Source organism: Malaya genurostris, chromosome 3, assembly GCF_030247185.1.
Source record: "Malaya genurostris strain Urasoe2022 chromosome 3, Malgen_1.1, whole genome shotgun sequence".
NCBI classification, from domain to species: Eukaryota; Metazoa; Arthropoda; class Insecta; order Diptera; family Culicidae; genus Malaya; species Malaya genurostris.
The window spans coordinates 283,551,776-283,572,860 of NC_080572.1; the positions used below are offsets into that span (position 1 = coordinate 283,551,776).

General features: G+C 37.5%; 1 protein-coding gene across 1 annotated transcript in view; it reads left to right on the top strand.

The window, feature by feature from the left end:
* Positions 1–21,085, top strand: part of LOC131437762 (division abnormally delayed protein) — a 266,971-nt gene that overhangs the window by 240,069 nt on the left and 5,817 nt on the right. Inside the window, exons 4-5 of the mRNA XM_058607319.1 lie at positions 39–225; positions 12,955–13,136. Coding sequence (XP_058463302.1) covers positions 39–225; positions 12,955–13,136 — 369 coding nt within the window. The remainder of the gene's footprint in view (positions 1–38; positions 226–12,954; positions 13,137–21,085) is intronic.

Here is a 21,085-nt window from a genome sequence, read left to right on the forward strand (position 1 = left end):
AAATATATGATTACGAATGTTGATTTTTCTCGTTTCAGGGGTTGCCTGATGCAGTCGGTTGGTGTCCTGAACCAGGACTGGTACACATTCACGGAAGCCATCGTTCCACTAATAAATGTCGCACGGTCGAGCGAAGGCATCGAAGCGGAAATAAAAGGCCTGGATGGGAAACTGTCCAGTGCCATAATGCACGCCATGGAGAACGGACCACAGCTTGAAGTAAAGGTGATTATCGTCATTCACATTATGCACTGAGCCAATTAGTTATGCATGCAATAAATCGCCGGTAGCGGACGGAGTCGGTTTTTAGATGATTTTCACCTAGCATCATGATGGGTACTGCTGGAAATTACCTCACCGGAGATATTTTCGCGCAGGATGTGCACAACATTACTGCTGGTTTAAATACCGTGTCGGGTCGGACTGACAGGACGAAGTTCTTTGCGAGAGCACAATTTTATTGCTGACGATGCTGGGCAGTAACCGCATCCGATCGGTGCGAGAGATAGCATTACGGAACTGTTGATTTTAAACGTTAAAATATGCGGGGCCCATTCTCAATTCGCACCCGAACAAATGAATTCGTTAAAACATGCACACGTCAACAGTGTACTACTGTACGTTTCGGTATCATGACACGACGTCCGTTGTTGAAACAATGAGCAAACGAGGCATGACCACCACCGAAAATCAGATAGACTATAGAAGTGAAAATACACCGTTTATCGTCCATTAATTAGGATCTGGCTTCATTTGGCCGATTTGTTGGATAGCCGAAACAAAGCATCGAACGTTCTCAGAAGCCTTTGTTTCTATATGTTGGTTTGTACGGATTTTGTAACCAATAGCGAATCAATCGCCAGTGAAAAATGAAGGAAACGTTTTGGTTCGTTGCACATATTTTTTTTTTTCGTTAGACTGAGGATGATTTTCAACACAAATTCATTCGAATTGTTTTGGTCAATTCAGAAACGCTTATACCGGTTCAGCAATCTCCGAGATAATTGTCCGGAGAGAAAACTATTTATAAAGGTGTCCTCACTAGAGATCTCCGGAGCTCCGATTAAAAGTCGGTTTCTCCAGCAAAAATTGTTAAGGCTGGTAATTGTAATTTTATTACACCGTTCCTAAAGTTTCTCTATAGAAAGGTATTAGAATTGCTGGACAAACCGACTTTCGAACGGAGCCTCGAAGATCCATAGTTTTATATACCATTCGACTTAGCTCGTTGAGATCGGAAAAAGGCTGTGTGTGTGTATGTGAGTGCACTTTTCGAAGATATTTTACCGCTCAATTTTCATAAAGAGTGTCTGGTTCCGGAGATATGATGGTATAAGAGACATAACCGGCAAAAAGTGTTGTTTTTCTACCGTACAATTTTTTTAGAGATGGCCTGCTTGAAAGCTACTATTGAATTGTGGATCAAGTTTGTAGATCAAATGGCTGGCACTTCCGGTTCCGGAGATATAATTGGAATAAGTGATATAAGGGACAAAACTCGTTGATTTTTACCCTTCAGTTTTCTAAAAGATGACAGAACCGATTTTGACAAGCTTAGGTTCGTTTGAAAGCTTCCTTTGAATTGTGGATGAAGATCGAAAACCATATGATTTTCACTTCTGGTTCTGAAAATATAATAGTATAAGTGACGTATCCGACTAACCGCATATTGTTCATCGGCTGAATTTTCTCGCAGTTGACTCAGAAAATTTCGATAAACTTATTTGAAAGCTAACAATTCGGAAGAGTTATGGCGAATATGTTCGGCTCGAGAGAATGAATGTTATATGTGACGTAACCGAAAAATCCCAGTGTTTTTCAATGCAACAAAATTTCTCGGAGGTGAGTCAAAAATCTTCTGCTGATAAAGCCTGCAGTGACAAGCCCTGCGATGCGGTTACACAGGACAATATCAAAACTACCTAAAACGGTTAAGCGAAAAGTGAAGGTGGCCGCGAGCTAACAGGCCTTGCAAGGATTAGTATTGAAGGCACAAGCTATAGTGTGGGCAAGATGCTACAAATGAAAAATATATTCTGTCACTGGACGGACCCGTATACGCTTATTCAGGACTAAAAAGACGAACGCACGCGCACTTGTTTGGCTGTGGTGATTCAGATTCGGTTGAACTTTTGGTGTCGGTTAGCAACTGTTGACGAGCATCTGAATCCATTATTCTACGCCAGAGTAGAGTACCTAAAACCAGAGTGACAGACGCTGTTCGTTTGGGATGACAGCTTCGTTCCAAACAAGTAAACTACTGTTAAACTATTAAAAACCTGTTCTAATCTGCATCCTAGGGATGCAATGACGCCTTTCTCATATCAATCATACCATCATATACAATACTATGGTATTCTTTAAAATAATTTTCGATTCCTTAATGAATAACCGGAATCCATTCGTTTGGCCGTCTTCTGATAATGACTACCGATTGGAGTAGTTTTAAGGTCGATGTACAATTTTTTTTACGATTTTTGTTCCACCCTTTTAGTGAAAATTTGAATTAACTTTACCCTATAATCACGGGTCACGCCATCTCTAAGAAAAGTGAGTAAGAAATTTGGAACCGGAATCGGATCTATATTAAATTCAGGAATTTTGTGAGGGACCATAAGACCTTTGATTTGAAACTGTTTTTTTGAAAATCGGTTTAGTCATCTTCGAGAAAAGTTTTCGGTCCAGTCATCCCCGAGAAAAGCTGGTTTTCATAGTGACCTTTCCATATGATAAAGTAAAAACAATTTAAAGCTAACGAAACTACTAACATTTCGGATTAAATGTTTGAATTATTGCCAACATTACGGATGATTTGTCGTCGCACTAATTTTAGGCACTCTGCTCCTTCGCCTTCGAGAAAAATACCATTTACATTATTCAACATCAAACAAGTACAACCAATCGGTTCTTTCGTGTAAAACCAAACCATCGACCATTGCCTTGTGTGGAGTGTGGAAAATTTCCTCAGATGCATGACTGGCTGATAACTGAACTGAATATGTGTAGATGAATATCCCAAGTAACCACAACGCATTTTAACCCAACATTACTTCAGCTTTAAAAATTCGCGTAAATAAATTGAACAAATGGAAGAGAATTATAAATATTTTATGATACTATTATAGAGCTGAAACTGGCGATTATTCGACTCTTCTGAGATCTGACAGGTGAAGCAAGAATGGCGCATTATTAATGCAGCTATGATGCAAATCTCTACTTTTTCGATCATAACAATTTCAACTGTAGATTATACATGATCCAATAAGGGTGCTTAAATAATGTTTTACAAAAAAATAAGTTTGGAAAAAGGTATTTAAATACCTCAACACATATGCATGAATATCACTATTAAAGCTGTTTATGGCGTTTACTCGCTTTTTTCCTCTCTTTATATTCGAACCCAACACGACCGTGGCTCTCTGGTTTCGTAGATCGCACCTTTCACCTGGAACTGTAAATTAACTTGATACTAGAAATGGTTTTTTTTCGCAAATAAGAATCTTGTTTTCTAAAATTATAACATCGATTAAAGTTTTTTTTCACATATCATGCATAAAAAAGCAGATTTTGTTTAATTATACATTAACGAGGTAAAAATAGAGTGGTAAATATGCAGTGATTCAAATGGTTACTTGGGTATGTACAGTTTAATTGACAAAACGATTGTCCTGAACTCTAGCTATGTCTCTGCGGTAATCTTTTACGTAAATTTGTTCTCTTCACGTTGGGTACTGATAACAAGCAAAACTAGTGAACCAATGCCTTAACAGCCGCAGTAAATCTTTAAATAAATTTAAATAATGCACTGATCGCTGCATATGATCTGATTAGTTGATAAATGTTCCAATAATATTATCATTTGTTTTTCATTTGTGGCCAAAAAAGGATAGATCAGAGTATAAGACGTTTGTCTTACAAGCCATTAGTCATCCCCGATATGAATGGATTCTTAGAGGGATCAGGGTCATTTCGCCGAAAGCCGTTTCGCCGAAAGCCATTTCGTCGAATCCTGAAATCGTCTTAAAATCGTAATTAGAATTGATTTAAAATAAAGTCAAATGAAAGATGATAGTGTTAACGCCCGTTTTGTTGACCTACAATTGTACTTCTTGAGTAAAGATTGATTCATGAACCTTAGAACGGAGTTTCCAAGAAAAATTGTTGACTATTAGCTAGTAAGCATCAAAACAATTGCATAGGTGTATCTACCAGGCAAATATGTAATATTTTCCGTTTATTAAGTGAAATTGAAAGAATATCTAATGCGGCTACGCCACATCGTTTTGGTACATGTGCTGTCCGACCTCGCTACCGCTCGTTCGGACCTAACTAAAGCAAAGAAACCTAGCGTTGAGTAGACCGGGCAAACAAGGCGGTTACAGGTTTGTATGCAAGAGGCCGCCGCTTCCGACGGCGGGTCGGTGGCCGACTTAGCTGGCGTCGGCTCGGCGGCTTTGTGCCGCCAAGCTATCTTGGCTTCTATTATGTGGCTGCGCCACAAAAATTATACAGGGGACATAACATATAGGAGACATGACCCTTTCGGCGAAATGACTGAAATGACCCTTTCGGCGAAATGACCCGTGCAATGTTCAATTATAATATGTACTGCCAAGATCTCATATTCAGATCTACTCGGACACAATAATGCGTATTTTGCCGCATAATGGTCTCACTACTGACCCAGTCCTCACTTTGTCATTTATACTCTAAACTACAACAAACGGATGTTCAGGATTGATCCAAATTATTCTGAAATGTATGAAAAATTCTCGCTCCTCAATATTATCTCTTACCCGACTATTGAGCTAAACATTACAAAACATTCCACTTCGTTCCAGGTACGAATGGACAGCTTCTTTCACGAGTTTCTCTCATATCTTCTTCCCATGTTACTTTGAATTGAAACGAAATTTAAATGATCATTAGCGATATTAAACTACTATCAAAACACAGATTTCAGGAATCTTAAATCAAAACTAACCGGTTCAAGTGACACGTTTCCCTAGTAATTTGGAGATTTGTGCCTTGCCGTGGCTTCTCATCATTTGCAAATAATAACTTTAATTCAAGTTAGAAATTTTTAATGATCATTTGCGATATTTAACTACTATCAAAACACAGATTTGGCTTGCATGCACTGTATACTTTCATATTTTGTGAAAATTCAGAAAACTAGATGTACTACTACTGAAAACGATTTTCAAATAGTTGACTCCAAATGACGCATGCACAGGTGTTTTATTACAACATGCTCACTTCAATAGCGTTCAACCGTAGATAACCCCAGTGCAGTAATTTACTAATGCCTAATGGATGTGAATGAAGAACGTAAATGCATCCCTTCTGAAAATGCAGCATTCATGAACGGTTCGAAGATTATTAAACACAATTATCAAACAACGTAAGCATCCAGCAAGCGCGGAATAACCACCACTACGATGAACCTGCTTTTTTTCCCCCATTCCTGTATGTACCGCACAGAAATCTCTTTTTCGTTTGTAGTTTATATTCGAACGTACATCTTAATGCTCCGAAATCGCTATGATTTCATCAAGAAGTGAAAAAGAAATTTGCTCTATCATTACTTTTAAACTTCCATCCACTCTGTTCCCAGGGGATCCGACCCGGACCAAACATTACCCGGTTTTTTTTTTCGATTAGAATGAATGGTTTGCCGTTGAAAAGATTATCTCTGTTTTGAGATAATGCCAAAAAAAAATTAAAAGATAAATATTTAAGTTCCACCCTTGGCGGAGATTGGCGCCCCCTGATAACGGTACACTTTCCTACGAAACAAAATCATTGGAACATTTCCGAACTCTCTACTGTCTCCGGTATTGTCGGATGATAGTTCAATCCTCACAGATTAGGATTGTCGGATGATAGTTCAATCCTCACAGGGAAGGAAGAACAAAAAATTTAAACGAAATTTCATTCCTAGTGCCCAGTAACATTAATGGGACGCAACGTGACGCTAAATGAGTTCCATTGTCTATGACTCAGCTGAATGTCTTTTCCTGTTCGTTTACTCTAATTTAAACGCTTCTAATGTCTTATATGACAGCACAAAACATCGAACAATTTCAGTTCAAGTAAACCTAGCACGCCACGAAAGTATTTCTTAGGTGCTAAATCTGTTCTTGATATGTTCCTAACGACCTCTGGTAAATTGGCAATAAGTTGTTGTGGTTAGCAAACAGAAGATTCTTGCTGCCCAAGCAAGGATCACAGAAAAACACATCATTCCAATAGCAATTTCAGAATCACTCAACGCTTGAAAGCCAACAGTCAATTACATGCATCTTTTTGAGGGTGCACTAGCGCAAGTGACTACGTTTACCGTTTTTGTGACTAGCTTCGTTCGAGCAGTGCTGGCGCATAGCTTATGAATCGGCTGCTTCATTCGCCCCATTGCACCACACTTCGAGACTTGTTAACAAATTATGAACAGCGAGAAGAATTTTTTGGCTCCGCCACCAACAACAGCAAGTCCCTCCCGCAATTGCGCCAGACACGCACATGTTGTTTAGTCATCAGCTTCCCTCGTTGTGGGGCCCTTGTTCAAACATACGATCGTTATCACTGGCAGTGTCATGGAGCAGAAGAGCTCCGTGGAAGAAAGAAAGAAAAAAGTTAAATATTCAAAGGTTAATCATTTTGTTTCTCCTAATGGTTGTCTAATAGTGGAAAATTATCTAAATTGTTTCATTGGGAGATCCCCCGTCGCCCGGTGCGTTAAGCATTCTTCGGCGACACGTTTTACTTGTATTAGGAAGCTCACGGAAAAACGAAAGCAAACTTCGCAGTCCGTCCCGAAAAAAAACATAGAAGCAAAGCAAAGCGATCTGGAATTTACATAGAATAACATTCCTGAGTGAGCATGCAACGTTCTTCTTCTTCTTCCGTGGTGCGCCTTCTTCCTCGTCGAACTGCGAACGTTTCTCGGCCGGTGCTCCTCACACCTTATGGCACGAATGACGGAAGAAGATCTACCACAGACTCATGGGGCAAATCGAGCACCTTCTCCTTCTCCTTCACTTGACGCTCCCAAGCTTGCCGAAGCGCGTCTGATTGTCTCGATCTTTCACATATGCGCGCGCAACCAACTCGACGAACCACATCATCCTGGTGGTGCCTCCACCTAAATCGATCCCATGGTGAACCGAATATCAACCCTTGAAGGACCGTGTTTGTTTGGTTGTTTGTTTTTTATGGTTGGCTTTCTTTCGAAACGTTCAAACAGATGTATCATTTTTGCATGCTTACTCAGGAATGTTATTCTAGTTTTTTTTTCTAATAAAAACAATTGCACTGGTTAAAACTTTATTTTTATGCTCTAAACTCACAATGTACAAATGGACCGCATTTGATTTCGTAGTGCGACTAAAACATGAATTTTTTATAGAGAAACACTTAAGAAAAAAGTGTTGATTTTTAACAGCGTAGCATTTAATCAAATGAATATAAAAAAATCAAAATTCAAAAAGTTGAAAATATAAATGACTTTCAAAGCTTGCTTCATTTAGAATTGGAACAAACTTTTGCTCACATTGTGGCGCTCCTGGTGGACGGATTTGGAAGTTCTTGGCACCCACGTGTCGGGAATTTTGTCAGCTTCATGTATGATTTTTGACATTCCGCAAATCGACTGTACTTTGTAAACAATCAACATGGAAGCCGAAAGAAGGGAAAAAATTGTGCACAGTTATTTAGAAAAACCATTGTGGTCTGCATCTAGGCTAGCTAAACAGCTGAAATTGCCCAGAAATACCGTATGGCGCGTTATTCGGTGCTGCCCATAGTACCGTGTGGAGAACTTAATTTTACTTGGCAACGGTTCGGGGGGATGTTCCAGCCAAATTTAAATTTGTTTTTGCCGACAAATTTGCAAGAAATTTTATGATTTGGCAGGGCATTTGCAACTGTGCCAAAAAAACGAAAGTTTTCGTTACAAATAAGACAATGACATCGGAACTATACCAAAAAGAGTGTCTCCAAAAACGAGTTCGGCCGTTCATTCGATCCCACGACCATCCCCTAATGTTTTGGCCAGATTTGGCAAACTGTCATTACAGCAAAGTCGTTCAAGGATGGTATGCAGAGAAAGGGGTCCAGTTTATTCCGAAAAACCTTAACCCACCCAACAGCCCCCAGTTCCGCCCTATTGAGAAATACTGGGCAATCATGAAGAGGAGACTCAAGGCAAAAGGAAAGGTTGTCGAAAACATCAATCAGATGACGAACTGGTGGAATAAGATAGCTAAAACGATGGACTAAGAAGGTGTGCGCCGCCTAATGGGCCGTGTAACAGGAAAAATTCGAGAATTCCTTCAAAACCGTGACGAATAATTTTATCCGTATTTTTTCTTAAAAGTATGAAGAAAACGCTACATTTGTATAAAAAAAAGATCTTGAATTCAATAATAAATAACTGAAATACAGGCAATTGTCTTTGTTCCAATTCTAAATGAGGCAAGCTTTATGTTTACAATTTTTACTCAAAAATGAAAATGAGTAACAAAAACTAATTTTCATAAATCGTACAGAAAATCGTATTTACTTCAAGGTGATTAGTTATCTATACATTGACGATGAAAATTAAAACCTCAGAATTTCAGAAGTATTTTTGAAAATTTTAGAGAAGCTCTGTCCATTGAGCAACCCTGGGAATATCCCACTTTTGGGGGTTCATCCGAGAACTTAGGTGTTACTAGTTGTCTTCGTGAATCTTTTGCCAGTGAAATGGAGTTTCCATAGCTTCGACAGGGCGGAATAAATGTTCTCCCAGGATTTCTCACAAGGCTTCCCGAAATTCTATTTGATCATCAAAAGTCAGCTAGCTAGCTCCTCAACAAAACGATTTCCTCGGATAGGAACTAGATACGGGTTCGAGTTCCGTCTCCGTGGTAGTGTGTTCACGACTTTCGTTACATAATTGAATTCGGAAATCAGTTTTCCTATCTGTTTTTCTCGATACTGATCAAATTAAAAAAATAGTCATTTTTTCTGGACGAGTTGACGGATTTGTCTTTGAGAAGAACAATTTTCGAAGCACAGAGCAAGGTTCTACACACGTAGATCAATGACAGTGTCCTCCACATACTCTGATATGTTATATTTGACTTTGTTATGCTCAACGCAATTCATCTTGTTATACATATGTTGTCTTATTGAAGGTACTGTATGTATATCCTGTTATCAGATATATTCAACTGCAGCTCTTGTACCTTTTGATGGCGAGGTGCGTTTTCTGTTTTCTAACTTTTTTCACGTTTATTTGGAGAATAAAAATATGGAATATTGGAGAAAACTCAGAAGTGCAATGAAAAATTTGAATTGAGTCATGAAAATTATTATATAAAAATTGTCCATTTTCGAACATAATTATCTGTAAAATGATTAATACCGTAAAGTAATGTTTTGTTTGAATTAAAACTTCCGATCATAAATAGTATTGACTGAAGATTGTACGGAGTACAAGTTAGTGTTGCTTTAGGCTTTTAACCATTTCGCAGATGGTTTTAGCTTGTGGTTTAAATTTGGTATTTCGATAGCTATTTTTATCGAATAGTTGAATTTACCTACAAACTGGAACTAAAATGAAAAAAGTGGTGCAATACAGAGAACGTAAAAAGAACTGAGAGAAAAACTTACTACGTTTGACGATATATTAAAACATTTTATTTAAGTATATTTTCTTTAACTAAAGTATCAATGTATTAAAAGAAATTACTCAGAAGAAATTTTTACTGAAAATCTGAAATAAGAATTTTTTTCAGTGTCGGATAATAACTATCGTGTCATTGTCGAAAAATAACAATCGATATTTTTGACAACGATTACCACACGGGTAGTTATCAGATTTTAACCCAGTGGCGTATCGAAAAAAATTTGGCGCCCGGGGGCAAAATAATATTTGCCGCCCGTATCGTTGGTTTAGTGAGCAAAAAAAAGCTGAACTCCATTTCCGGAAAGATGCCTTGGGCGAGCAAAAAAAAAGTTCCCAAGGATTGGTTTGCAGCCCCCCTTGAAAACGTTGCGCCCGGGGCGAGAACTTATTCAAATATGTGTCAACATTACACAGCCTTTTCAGCAGACGTTTGAACTAGAGATGGGCAAAACAGTTCATTTCAAAAAACCGTTCAGTGTAGCAGAGTTCAATTCAAAGAACTAGTTCTCCTGAACCGTTCGTTCTTTTCGTAGTTGGTTTGTTTGTGCAAAGACTATACAAGAACTTTGACGAGGAAAAAAGGAACTACCGTTCTCGAAACAAGAACTATTGATCATCCCTTCTTTCGTAAAAAAAAACTAGTTCTTTTGAACCGTTCGCGAACTAATTGCTTCAATACTTAAAATTATGTCAGAAACAGTGCATTAACACTTCATTCAATTTAATTGAAACCGAATATTGCGCTCTCTCTACTGCAGTAAACTTTACACTTGTGATAGACAAGCTTCGTTGACGTACTGAACGGTAGCACAGTTTAACCACCGTCATTAGATCTTGAAATAACAAAATGTATCTTTCAATTGTTTGAAACAGCGGCCTTCAAATGAGGTTCATGTTCAGGTTCGTGTTCGCTAACATTCGAATTGGTTCAAGATAGTAGATGGAAGTTAAACCAGTCATGATAGCTGAAATATCAACTACAGAAAAAACATAAATTGTTTCCTCTTTTAGTTTATATTTTTATTACTTTGGAACACATCTGGTCGCAAATTATCGATTAAAACTTGCTGGTGATAATTCTGTCCAGAGAGAATGTTCGTTGTCGAGTTGATGTCCATGCCTATTCATTCGAACTTGCTCACTACCAACAGCGAAGACAATGAAGCTGGATAATTACTTGGCACTTGAAACTGGGTAAGCACAACTTCAAATGACTAGGTACGATCAATCATTCATTTGACGATGAATTCTAGCAGCTTCATTTGAGTATGACAACAAACAAGTCAAATGAATGAGTAGGGGTATACTGACAGTCAATTAGGTTTTGCACGAACATGACATAACCTCACAAAAATGAACAGAATGAACTTTTTTTGACAGCCGACGTGTACTTGTTTACAGTTTAAAAGTTCATCGGAAGTTCATCGTTCGAATGTAAAAATTGCAAGTCGCCTCACACTCAACAGATTCATACATAAATCGCTCCTTGATGCTGGAAACACATACAGGGCAATCTTTTTAGTTATTTTCAATGTGGAATACGTTTTTAACTTGCAGTCGCAAAACAAAACAAGTACACGGTAACTGTCAAAGATGAACTTGATTCATCGGCAGTTCATTTGTGTCGTCATCGTGCAAAACCTAATGGCCATACATTCATTTTCATCTAATAATATTCGATTGAACATGAAATTTTATCTCACTGGTCAGAATGCACTTAATATGTGTTAGATCAATTGTAAAAATTAGTCAGAAGACGTAAATTTACACGATTTTGTAACATTCAAGTATTGCGATAATCGATGGTTTTTGTTCACCTAATGTTCTCCTGCATTTTTGCGGTTATATCTCGGGTTTGTTTCTGCCCAAAAATCGCACCACACTGGCCCGGCAAAGGTTAAGCGCATTCTTCCGATCTCATCCGCTTCGAACAGAACAGGGATTCAATTTCCCCGTTTAGTGCTGTCGGTTCAAGTAATAAAACACACATAAAACAGGTTATACTGGATTTTTCGAATCAGAAATACATTCCATTTTGCTGCAGTTTTTTGCCCTTTTTGCTTCTCATTTCTTCCACCGGCACCGCATTTCGGCCTTATATAATTTATTGTTTTCCGTCTTATCGCTTTCGCAAGTCTTCTCTCTCTCTCGCAGCGATGATGCTGATTTTTTGGCACTCCGCTGAGCCTGCTCCGTGTGTACAGCATTCCAGCCCATTGCCACCCAGAGATTCCAGCTTCTCCCGATCGTCAATACGATCGCTATCATATTCGGGACCGAAAAGAGCAACTTTTTGCATCATCGTCCTCTTTTAATTTAATGATCCTATTGACTTTGCCAGTCGCTCTTCTTTCGGCTCATTGAGGCTACAGGATTAAGTGATATATTTCTCTTTCGCTTTTGTGTTCCGATTCTGATTCCTTCCCGGGCGAAGTACGGTACGGGTGACATTCTGACTAAGCCGTATATTTTGATGAGAGTTGCTTAATTTTTACGACCGGCTCTAACAACATTGTTAGAAAGAATCACCGAACCGTTTGAGACTGCTCAGTGTTTTCGTGTGTAGATTAAGCTGCCACCCGGTGGTATCGGATATCGGGAAAGCTGTTCGATAGATGATCGATCCGAACCGTCACATGCTTTTTTGCAGTAGGATGGACAATTTTATGATTTTTTTTATTACATGAGAATGAATAATTCTACGACAACAATTAACTGTGCTCCAATTTCTTTTCAATTTTTGTTAGCACAATCCTAAATATTTTTACCTTCGTAGATTGAATTGGCTTAGATTTTACCGACGCAGAACCATTAATCTCAATTCAAACGCCGTTTTATAGGTTTACGAACCGTTGTTTAGTTAAAATGTATTCCGTGGTCAAGTTACTTGTTGAAGTAGAACGCATCGCTTCTGCATGCAATTTAAATTGCAAACTATTTGCATACTGCTGCCACTATTTATGTCACTACATCTGTCGTCCGAAACGCTTTTATCTTTTATTGATATTTATGCACTTTGCGAACTAACTGAAACGGCTATTAAGTAATTCTGATTCCGTACGCTTTGCCAGCTATAGCTGGACGTCTTTCCACCAGCTGACCAGGACCGAAATCATCTACTTTCTTAGACTGTCAGTTTCAATTTAGAATCACATTTACACACAGGCCCGAGTCCGAGAATGACCTTGAGGTGCCGGCAAGGAGAGATTTAATGAGTTTCGGACACACGTCAGAGCACAAATTGTTACAATTGTTTGAACCACACTTCATTACTTTTCTAGGTGAAAAAAGGCTGTGGAACGCCCTCGCTTATGCAAAACGATCATCTGGGCGGTTCGTACGAGCAACCCCTGCAGCCGACTATGCACAGCAGCAAGTGGATATTGGCCCCGATCAACGAGATGCTCCAGTTCGAGATGACGATTGACAAAAACAAGGATTTATTCCTGCAACTGTCGTCAACGTAAGTATTTTTTTTTTGCACTCATACCTTATAAATCATTTTTGTTATACCAGAATTTGCAATCAAATGTTAACCCAGAAGATCTCGATAGCTGGAACCAAAACCAGTTTAGTTCTGTAGAGCCAGATTATAAATAGCACGGCAATCGCGATCAATGCTGCCGCTCCAATTTAGAGATTTTATGCCTTTTGATATTTTAAATCGTTTGTAGTTTTCACACTATTAACTCTGTTGATTTATAGTGACCAATATGGAACTCTTAGGTATTATTTTACTGTTTTCTGAGTCCTTCGCAGTATTGTCAACGATTAGCACAGATAAATTCTGATTTTTTTTAATGTAGTCAATGAGGAACAAACAAACCGGCTTATTAAAACATTTTCATTTTATAGTATACCAAGTATTCCTATTTCCATCCCAATTGACAGGTCGGATCGTCAAACCATTTCTCTGATTACTAACGGGTGTTGTTTTAGGAGGTTTGTTTTCTTTAAAAGGATTACTCTATTGTCTGAAAGTTGTTTTGACAGTGTAAAGTGACGTCTATACTCAGTATTGTTTGGCAAATCTTCAAAAAAATAGTATGACCTTCAGAACAACACTTCCAAATCGTGGAAATTTCCTAAATCAGTGTTCAATTAAAACTGTTTATAGAGCACTTCATGAATATTATGGTGCACATAATCGTCCTTCTGATACCACCATAAAGGACGTAATTACCAAATGTTGGTCTACTTTTTTTTTTTGGATGCCATCGACAAGAATGAGAAGAGTCTATAGGCTACAGTCTATGGACTGGTGGAATCATCGGTCCTTGTTTCTTTACAAATTAGGCAGGACGACGCGTTACCGTGAATGAAAATCGATACAGAACCATGGTCAACGAATTTTTGTTGCCAAATCTTCAATATATGGATTTGGACGAAATGTTATTTCCACCGGGATGGTGCCATTTGTAATACCGCGGCCGAGACAATCGGCTTATTGAAAGAACATTTAAACGACAACATTATTCCGAAAAGGGACCGGTGAATTGGTCTTCGCGATCTTCTTTTTCTGATTGGCGTCGCCTCACTTGAGATGACGTCAATTTGATGGCACAGCAACTTGACTATATTGCCAGTTAATTTTCGTTTATAGTCCAATGGACTTACTTTTCATCGCTGTGTGGCTGCGTCGAATCGTCAAAGTGTGGATAAAAATCCTTTCTTTCTTGCGAAATACTCGAATTTTTCCGGACTAATACGATGCAACTTGCTCACCCGTTGAGAGTTTCACCGGAAGTGGTTTTCGCGTTCGTGTGATTTGATGCCACTCGATTGTTTTTAGTGAAGATAAAGACTGTCCCAGAAAGTATGGACGCAACCAAAAACCGCTGCCATTTCGCAATGGTTCAGAATCTGTCAATTTTTATGGCTGCGTCCTGTTGTTTACATTCTTCTCTAACCACTTGTGCAGTTGTTTATTCGTTTTCATTAGTTTGTTTTGAAATGCGTGGACTTTCAGCAGAACAACGTCGAAAAATTGTGTACAAATGGTGCACAGAACGCGGACTGTCACTGAGAAAGATAGCAAAAATGGAAGGAGTAAGTGAAAAAGCCGTGCGAAATTCAATCAGTAAGTTTAGTGAGGATAACACCTTTGAGGATAAACCAAAAACGGGTCGTAAAAAAGGTCCTGCTAATCCTCAGTTGGATAAACGTATACTGAAGGCGTTCGAGCAAAAGAAGGATATTTCAGTTCAGGATGTGGCCAAAAAAGTTGGCACTTAGAAGTCAAATGTTCTTCGTGCTAAAGAACGTTTGAATCTTCGAACCTATAAGAAGCAGAAACAACCAAAATACGATTTTTGCTGGAAATTTGAACTGCATAATCATGGACGACGAAACCTATGTGAAACTCGATTACAAATCCTTGCCGGGACCACAATATTATACGGTGCGAGAAGGGCAAGTGTTAAACCAGTCCGAGACATCGATTGAAGTCGAAAAATTTGGTAAGAAAGCTATGGTCTGGCAAGCAATTTGTAGCTGCGGTGAGATTCCGAAACCCTTCATCACCACTGCTTCAATGAACAGCGAAATATACATCAAGGAATGTTTACAAAAACGACTTCTACCCATGATTCGAAGCCACAAGGATCCCGTTGTCTTCTGGCCAGATATTACTTCTTGCCACTACTCGAAATCAACGGTAGAATGGTATAATACCGAAAATGTCACTTTCGTCCCAAGAGACATGAATCCACCAAATTGTCCACAACTTCGACCAATTAAGGAATTTTGGGCATTAACGAAGGCACATCTTAGAAAACATGTCTCGGCAGCTGAAACCATTCAACAGTTCGAAAAAGATTAGAAAAATTGTCAAAACTTGTCGCCAAGAAGTCTGCACGAAATTTAATGAGGAACGTTCGCAAGAAGGTGCACCAGCTAGTCTACAATGGCTAAATAGCAAATGCTGAAAATAATATTCTGTTGTTGTAGTCTAATATTATCAGTATATCGAATAAAATTTGAATATCTAACACTTGTGAATTATTTACAGCGAAATCAAAGTGCGTCCATACTTTCTGAGACAATCTATACGTGAAGTCATTGGTTTATGTGGATAAACCAGCAGCGATTGATGTCAACATGTCATTGCTGAAATACGCTCTGAAATGCTTGAAAAAGTGTTCGAAAAAAGGACCTCCTGAATGACCTATTTGAAAAATAGTTGTGGCGGCCATATGCCGGAAATCATATTTGAATGTTAAATGCCAAAAAAATTAAATGAAAAAAAAAATGGTCATTTCAAATTTTGGCATGTGTTTGATATAAATTTCAAATCAGCAAGCTCTTAGAAAACACCCTTTATATGCGGTTGATAATTTTAAAATTTTTCGATAATAGAAGCGGTTAGTGGAATGAATCAACTCGCTTCAAAAATATATAAGTTCCGCCGGCGAACGTCCGTTAGTAGGTTAAAGCCGGTTATGAATAAATGTTATAAAAAATTCCATTTAATTCTAACACAGCGGAATCAAAAACAATTTATTTTTTCCAAAAGTGAAATAGAAGAATGGTAATCTTTACTCACTGAACATAATCGACATGACATTGTGTTAAGAATTGAAAGCTCCGCAGTTCCAGAGCACTTCGTTCATAGTAATGAACACTTCGCTCTTAAGAGAATTTTCTCCATATGTTCAATAAGATTTCAGTGATTAGATTCTTTAAATCATCAATCACAATGACCGCCCCTTTTTGTCCTTTTATGTTTAACAGTCTACAGTTGGCATGTTCACTCTCCCTATCCAGCGCGTTTTGGTACAGTAACTTGAACACAGTTGATGAAAAAAGTTTCACCTTTCCCATGTAGAAAGACAATACAATCAATGCGAAAACTGACTTCTGGAACGAAGAGTGCCATGGAGTGACTAAAAGTGGCGAGGTGGGGGTGTAGGGGTTATTTTTCTAGAGCCATCAGTTAAAATAATAAATTCAAACATTTGGCAAATATAAGATTCGTTGGAACAACAATTTTTAATTTTTCGTGGAAAAATATTGAAAACCAAGTCGATGAAGAAGTATTTTTGAGGATGCTTCCTAGAAATCATGATTTGATGTGTCAACTGCATCTCAGTGCAAAAATATCAGAAGTCAAATAAAAATCCAAGTAACATAGTTGTAGTAGATGTTTCTCTAGACCTATGTTTTTATTTGTTTTTTTTTTTTTTTAAATTTTGTTTAAAATCAAAACTGCGATTTTACACGATAAAATTGTAGCTGTAAAACTGCCCCAAAGTAATAAAATAAAAACTTTTTTTATCTATCTTTCTTAAATTTTCAACAACATCACTAGAAGATTCTGTCAAGAATTTTTTTTTCAAACTTGAATAAAATCAAAATCTTGCTTTGAGTATAAACTACCATAACCTTTGTAAACAGTTATCTCAAGTTAATATAGATTTAAATGTGGCGAGCCTGCATGCTATACAAAACTGAACAAAGCACGCTGTGTGCTTGGCGGTGGTGTTTTCTTCTTTCGTACCAGAACGTACCGGTTTGCTTTATTTTGGCAGTTTGAAAGTTTTAACACTCATCGCCGTATAATTTTGGAATCGGATGTCGGATCTGGATGAAATTGCACAGTATCTTTTAAGACAATGAGAGCTTCAATTTGAATCATGATTTGTGAATATCGGCTTAACCGTTGCTGAGAAATCGAAGTGAGTTCCGTTTTGGGATCTTTTCTTCACTATTACCGGTCCCAGTGTTGGTGATTGCCGAAAATTTGACAGAAGCTGCTATATTGCTATCTATATTGTATACAACATTTTCAATCCGGTAGAAGATGCTATAAGAACTCGAGTCTCTCAATACATGAACCATGAATGAATTTTTCTACATTTCTTCGCTCCACTTCATACTCTGAGTATTTCACGGCCAATGAAAAAATATACAGTCTGATAATGATCGTTGCTGTGTGGAATTTGCCAAGAGAGAATCGCAAGTTGACAATTATCGCAGAAAATCGAATCGATGGTTCATCTTGATGTTTCTCATACTAGGTTGCAATATTTCAAAACCCTTGTGTGGAGCATTCACATACATTTTCATAGACACAACTTATACAAAGGTTATATGCACATAGGGTAACAGAGGTATTTTGGCCACTTCATATATTTTGGCCCACCTATCAAACTTTATCGATTTCATCGGATTTTATCGATGTTAAGTAACTCATTTTGCATCAATTTGAAGCTAATCACATTAAATTACCTATTGCGGAAGGGGTTTTTAAAGATATTACAACATTTGGTGGATATTTTTATAAAGTGGGCCAAAATAAAATCAATCCTAAAGTGGGCCAAAATACCTCTGTTACCCTAGTTAGAATAAGCGGCAATAGTGAAATGATTCTATCGCAATTATCAACTGCCTGTATAGAATCGGATCGCGAAACGAGAATAAGCGACCGTTTGTTGCTTTAGAGAGGATCTCCACAGCGGCGTGCTAACCTTTGATTCTCAGAAATGTCATCGAGAGAAATTCACTCTCGCACTGGTGTCTATTCTATGTTAAATGAGCCATGCCGGGTGTTTGTTGTTGCGATGTTTTCCATTTCTCTTTGATGGCACTGATTGAATCGTGTGAAGAGTGAAGATTGAACGTTCTTTGATACGATAAAAGCCATCCTTGACCGGTCCGGAATCGGAAACCGGGGACTAGTAGTCTGAAAGTTGATTTATACATCCACTAGCTATCGAGCTCTACTAACTAGATGAATTTACCTGTAAGGTTTATCAAAATTTGCACCTCGTTTCAAATTGTTGTTCAATGTTTATATGTAAAAAAATACCCATGAAAATGAAAAAAATTCACTTATCGCGCTGTAATACCGGAACAGGAAGTCGGATCTAGATCAACTTTTCGAAAAGTTTCAAGACCTTTTCTTTGTATCTTAGTTTGTAAAAATTTCCAAGAAAATCGAGTGCGCATTTGCTCATAGGTTAATCGAAGCACAACTCTTGCATTCTTTCAGTAAGAGAAAAGAAAAGATAAAGGTCCATAACTTCCAGAATGTTGTTCCAAAATATTGAAAATTTAAAAAGTATTAGATCCTACCTGCCCCATAACGTTAGAAGATTCTTTTTATGGGAATTTGTGTAAATCGGTCAAACTTTCTGTTAAAAAATGAAATTATCGTCCATCGATAGGGATAAGATAAAAGCAATTTCACTCGAAAAGTCCAAACATTTCAACTGGTCATGTTGCGAAAATGGCCGGTAGATCAGAGTAAAATCTATATTAAGGGGCACTTCTACATTGTGGGGTCGAACTTATGACATTTTTTGTAGATTTTTTGACGCTGTTGCATGCAAGGTACGCGGTTGAAATTTTGCTCAGTTATTAGACAAGGTTTATCTATAATATGTAATTGTTTGAGAGTCGAATTAAAAAAAAGCATGGGAGCGCAATACATGAGCAATCGCAATAAAAATTTTGAACATATGTTTAACAAAGAGTTGCACACGGAATAGGCTAGAAACATCAAAATAGTATACAAAAAAAATCATCAAACCTAACAATTACGAAAAAATTCGGGTGAATGCATAGCCTAACGCTGTCGACTCTCGAATTCGATTCTCCAAAAATTTACATATTATAAATTGTCGACAAATACCTTAATTTGGTATGATTTACTCATACTCTATTGAAAATTCTAGCTCCTAACGGAATGGTACCAGAATCACAAATGTTTCTAGTTCAAATAACTGAAATAAACCTGGATACATTCCTGGATACTGACATTTGAAATAACCGTATTTTACTGGCAGAGTCATTTCGAGAAATTTATTTTGTTGTTGTTGTTAATTGCTTCCAGGAGAAACAGTAACCAAGGTTATGGATACTATTATATTAAATAACAGTTTTATCAAGAAGACATTTAAAAAATTGCGTCTGATTTGGTAGGCCATCTGCATCTGTGGTAAGACAGGTGAACTTATTTTCGCAACAAACTCTATCATTGGGGTAAAGGAATAAAAAAGAAAATAATATTTTGACCGGATTTTGACACATGGCACTTCCCAAATACGTACTTGAGTCAATAGAACTGACCTAAACTACGTCCAATCGAAAAGTTTGGGTCATGATGAAGTGGTAACTCAGAAAGACTAAACGAAGCAATGGTTGAGGCTAAAGTGCCGAGACTTCTACCCAAAAAACTTCTATAGTTGATCCAATGTGTGTAAACTAATCCGAATTCATGAATAAAACTGCACTGCAAGTTTGGTATTGCTCATCCCAAGTAACATTTTTAATATTAATGAATACTTTTAGCTGCCTTCAATGCTACATAATAAATCTTGCAATAAAACTTTAAACTCCACGAAAGCCTACTAAAAACCTCTGTATGAGCATATTCCTGCCAAGTGGACCATTTTTCATAAGGTTCATAAAGCAAAGTGAAGAATCAGCATAAACCTGCGTTAAAACTCCAAATTCAAAAAAAATTTGAAACCAGCTTCACGATCAACATTAAATTTATTCGGATGGAATGGATTCCGGTATGAATAAACTGTCGTTTTGATAATATTTTTCTTGACTCTGTGTGTGTCATGTCTACTTTGAATGCAATCAGTAAGAAAATATTAGATATTTTGTCGTGAATACGACTTACTTTACTATGGGGTGCCTTTTCAAAATTTACTCTCTGAGAGAGTGATAAGTTTTTGATCGTGAATATCTCTTGTTGTATCTAACGAATCAACATAAGTTTTGCTACACGACATCGAAAATATGATCACAATTTTATGAAAAAAAAAATGTATCAGTTGTGTGACATAATCTCAAATAATTCAAAATTAAACTTTTCTGAAATGTTTGGTATAAACGAGTATCAAAGGAGATAATCCATAAGGCGCGTTTGCCTTGCTCGTATTTATAAAGCTCATAGCTCAGTGATCTGTGAAAGGATTCATATAATCTAACTGCAAAGCTAGTTTCGCTTCCGACAAGAGCGATTACGTCACAGCTGTCAGTCATTTACATTGCTGAAAAAGCAACGGTGGAGAGCATTACACAAAATCAGCCGTTCTAATGGCTCTAAAAGTTTTTTAAAGAACTATTAGGATTTGTTGTTCGCAAATCGAAAGGAAATATCCTCAGTTTAATGCAAATCTAGAACAGTTTGGTTAGATTTGTGCACTTTTCGCTATGTGAAATTCACAGTAATCGAGTTATGAAAATTATTTTTAGTGCTTCATCGTCATTTCTGTATAAAACTATTTCTTAGCGATAAAACTTGTGCATACGTTCTGAAAATGAATCATGAAAGTCCATCATATTTCCTGATCCTAATTTTCAAAGTTAATTTGATGTCAATAAATGCTACGGTATAGGGCATTATAATGGCGGCCATGAAATTTTCTTTAATGCAAATTACACTTAACCTAAAAA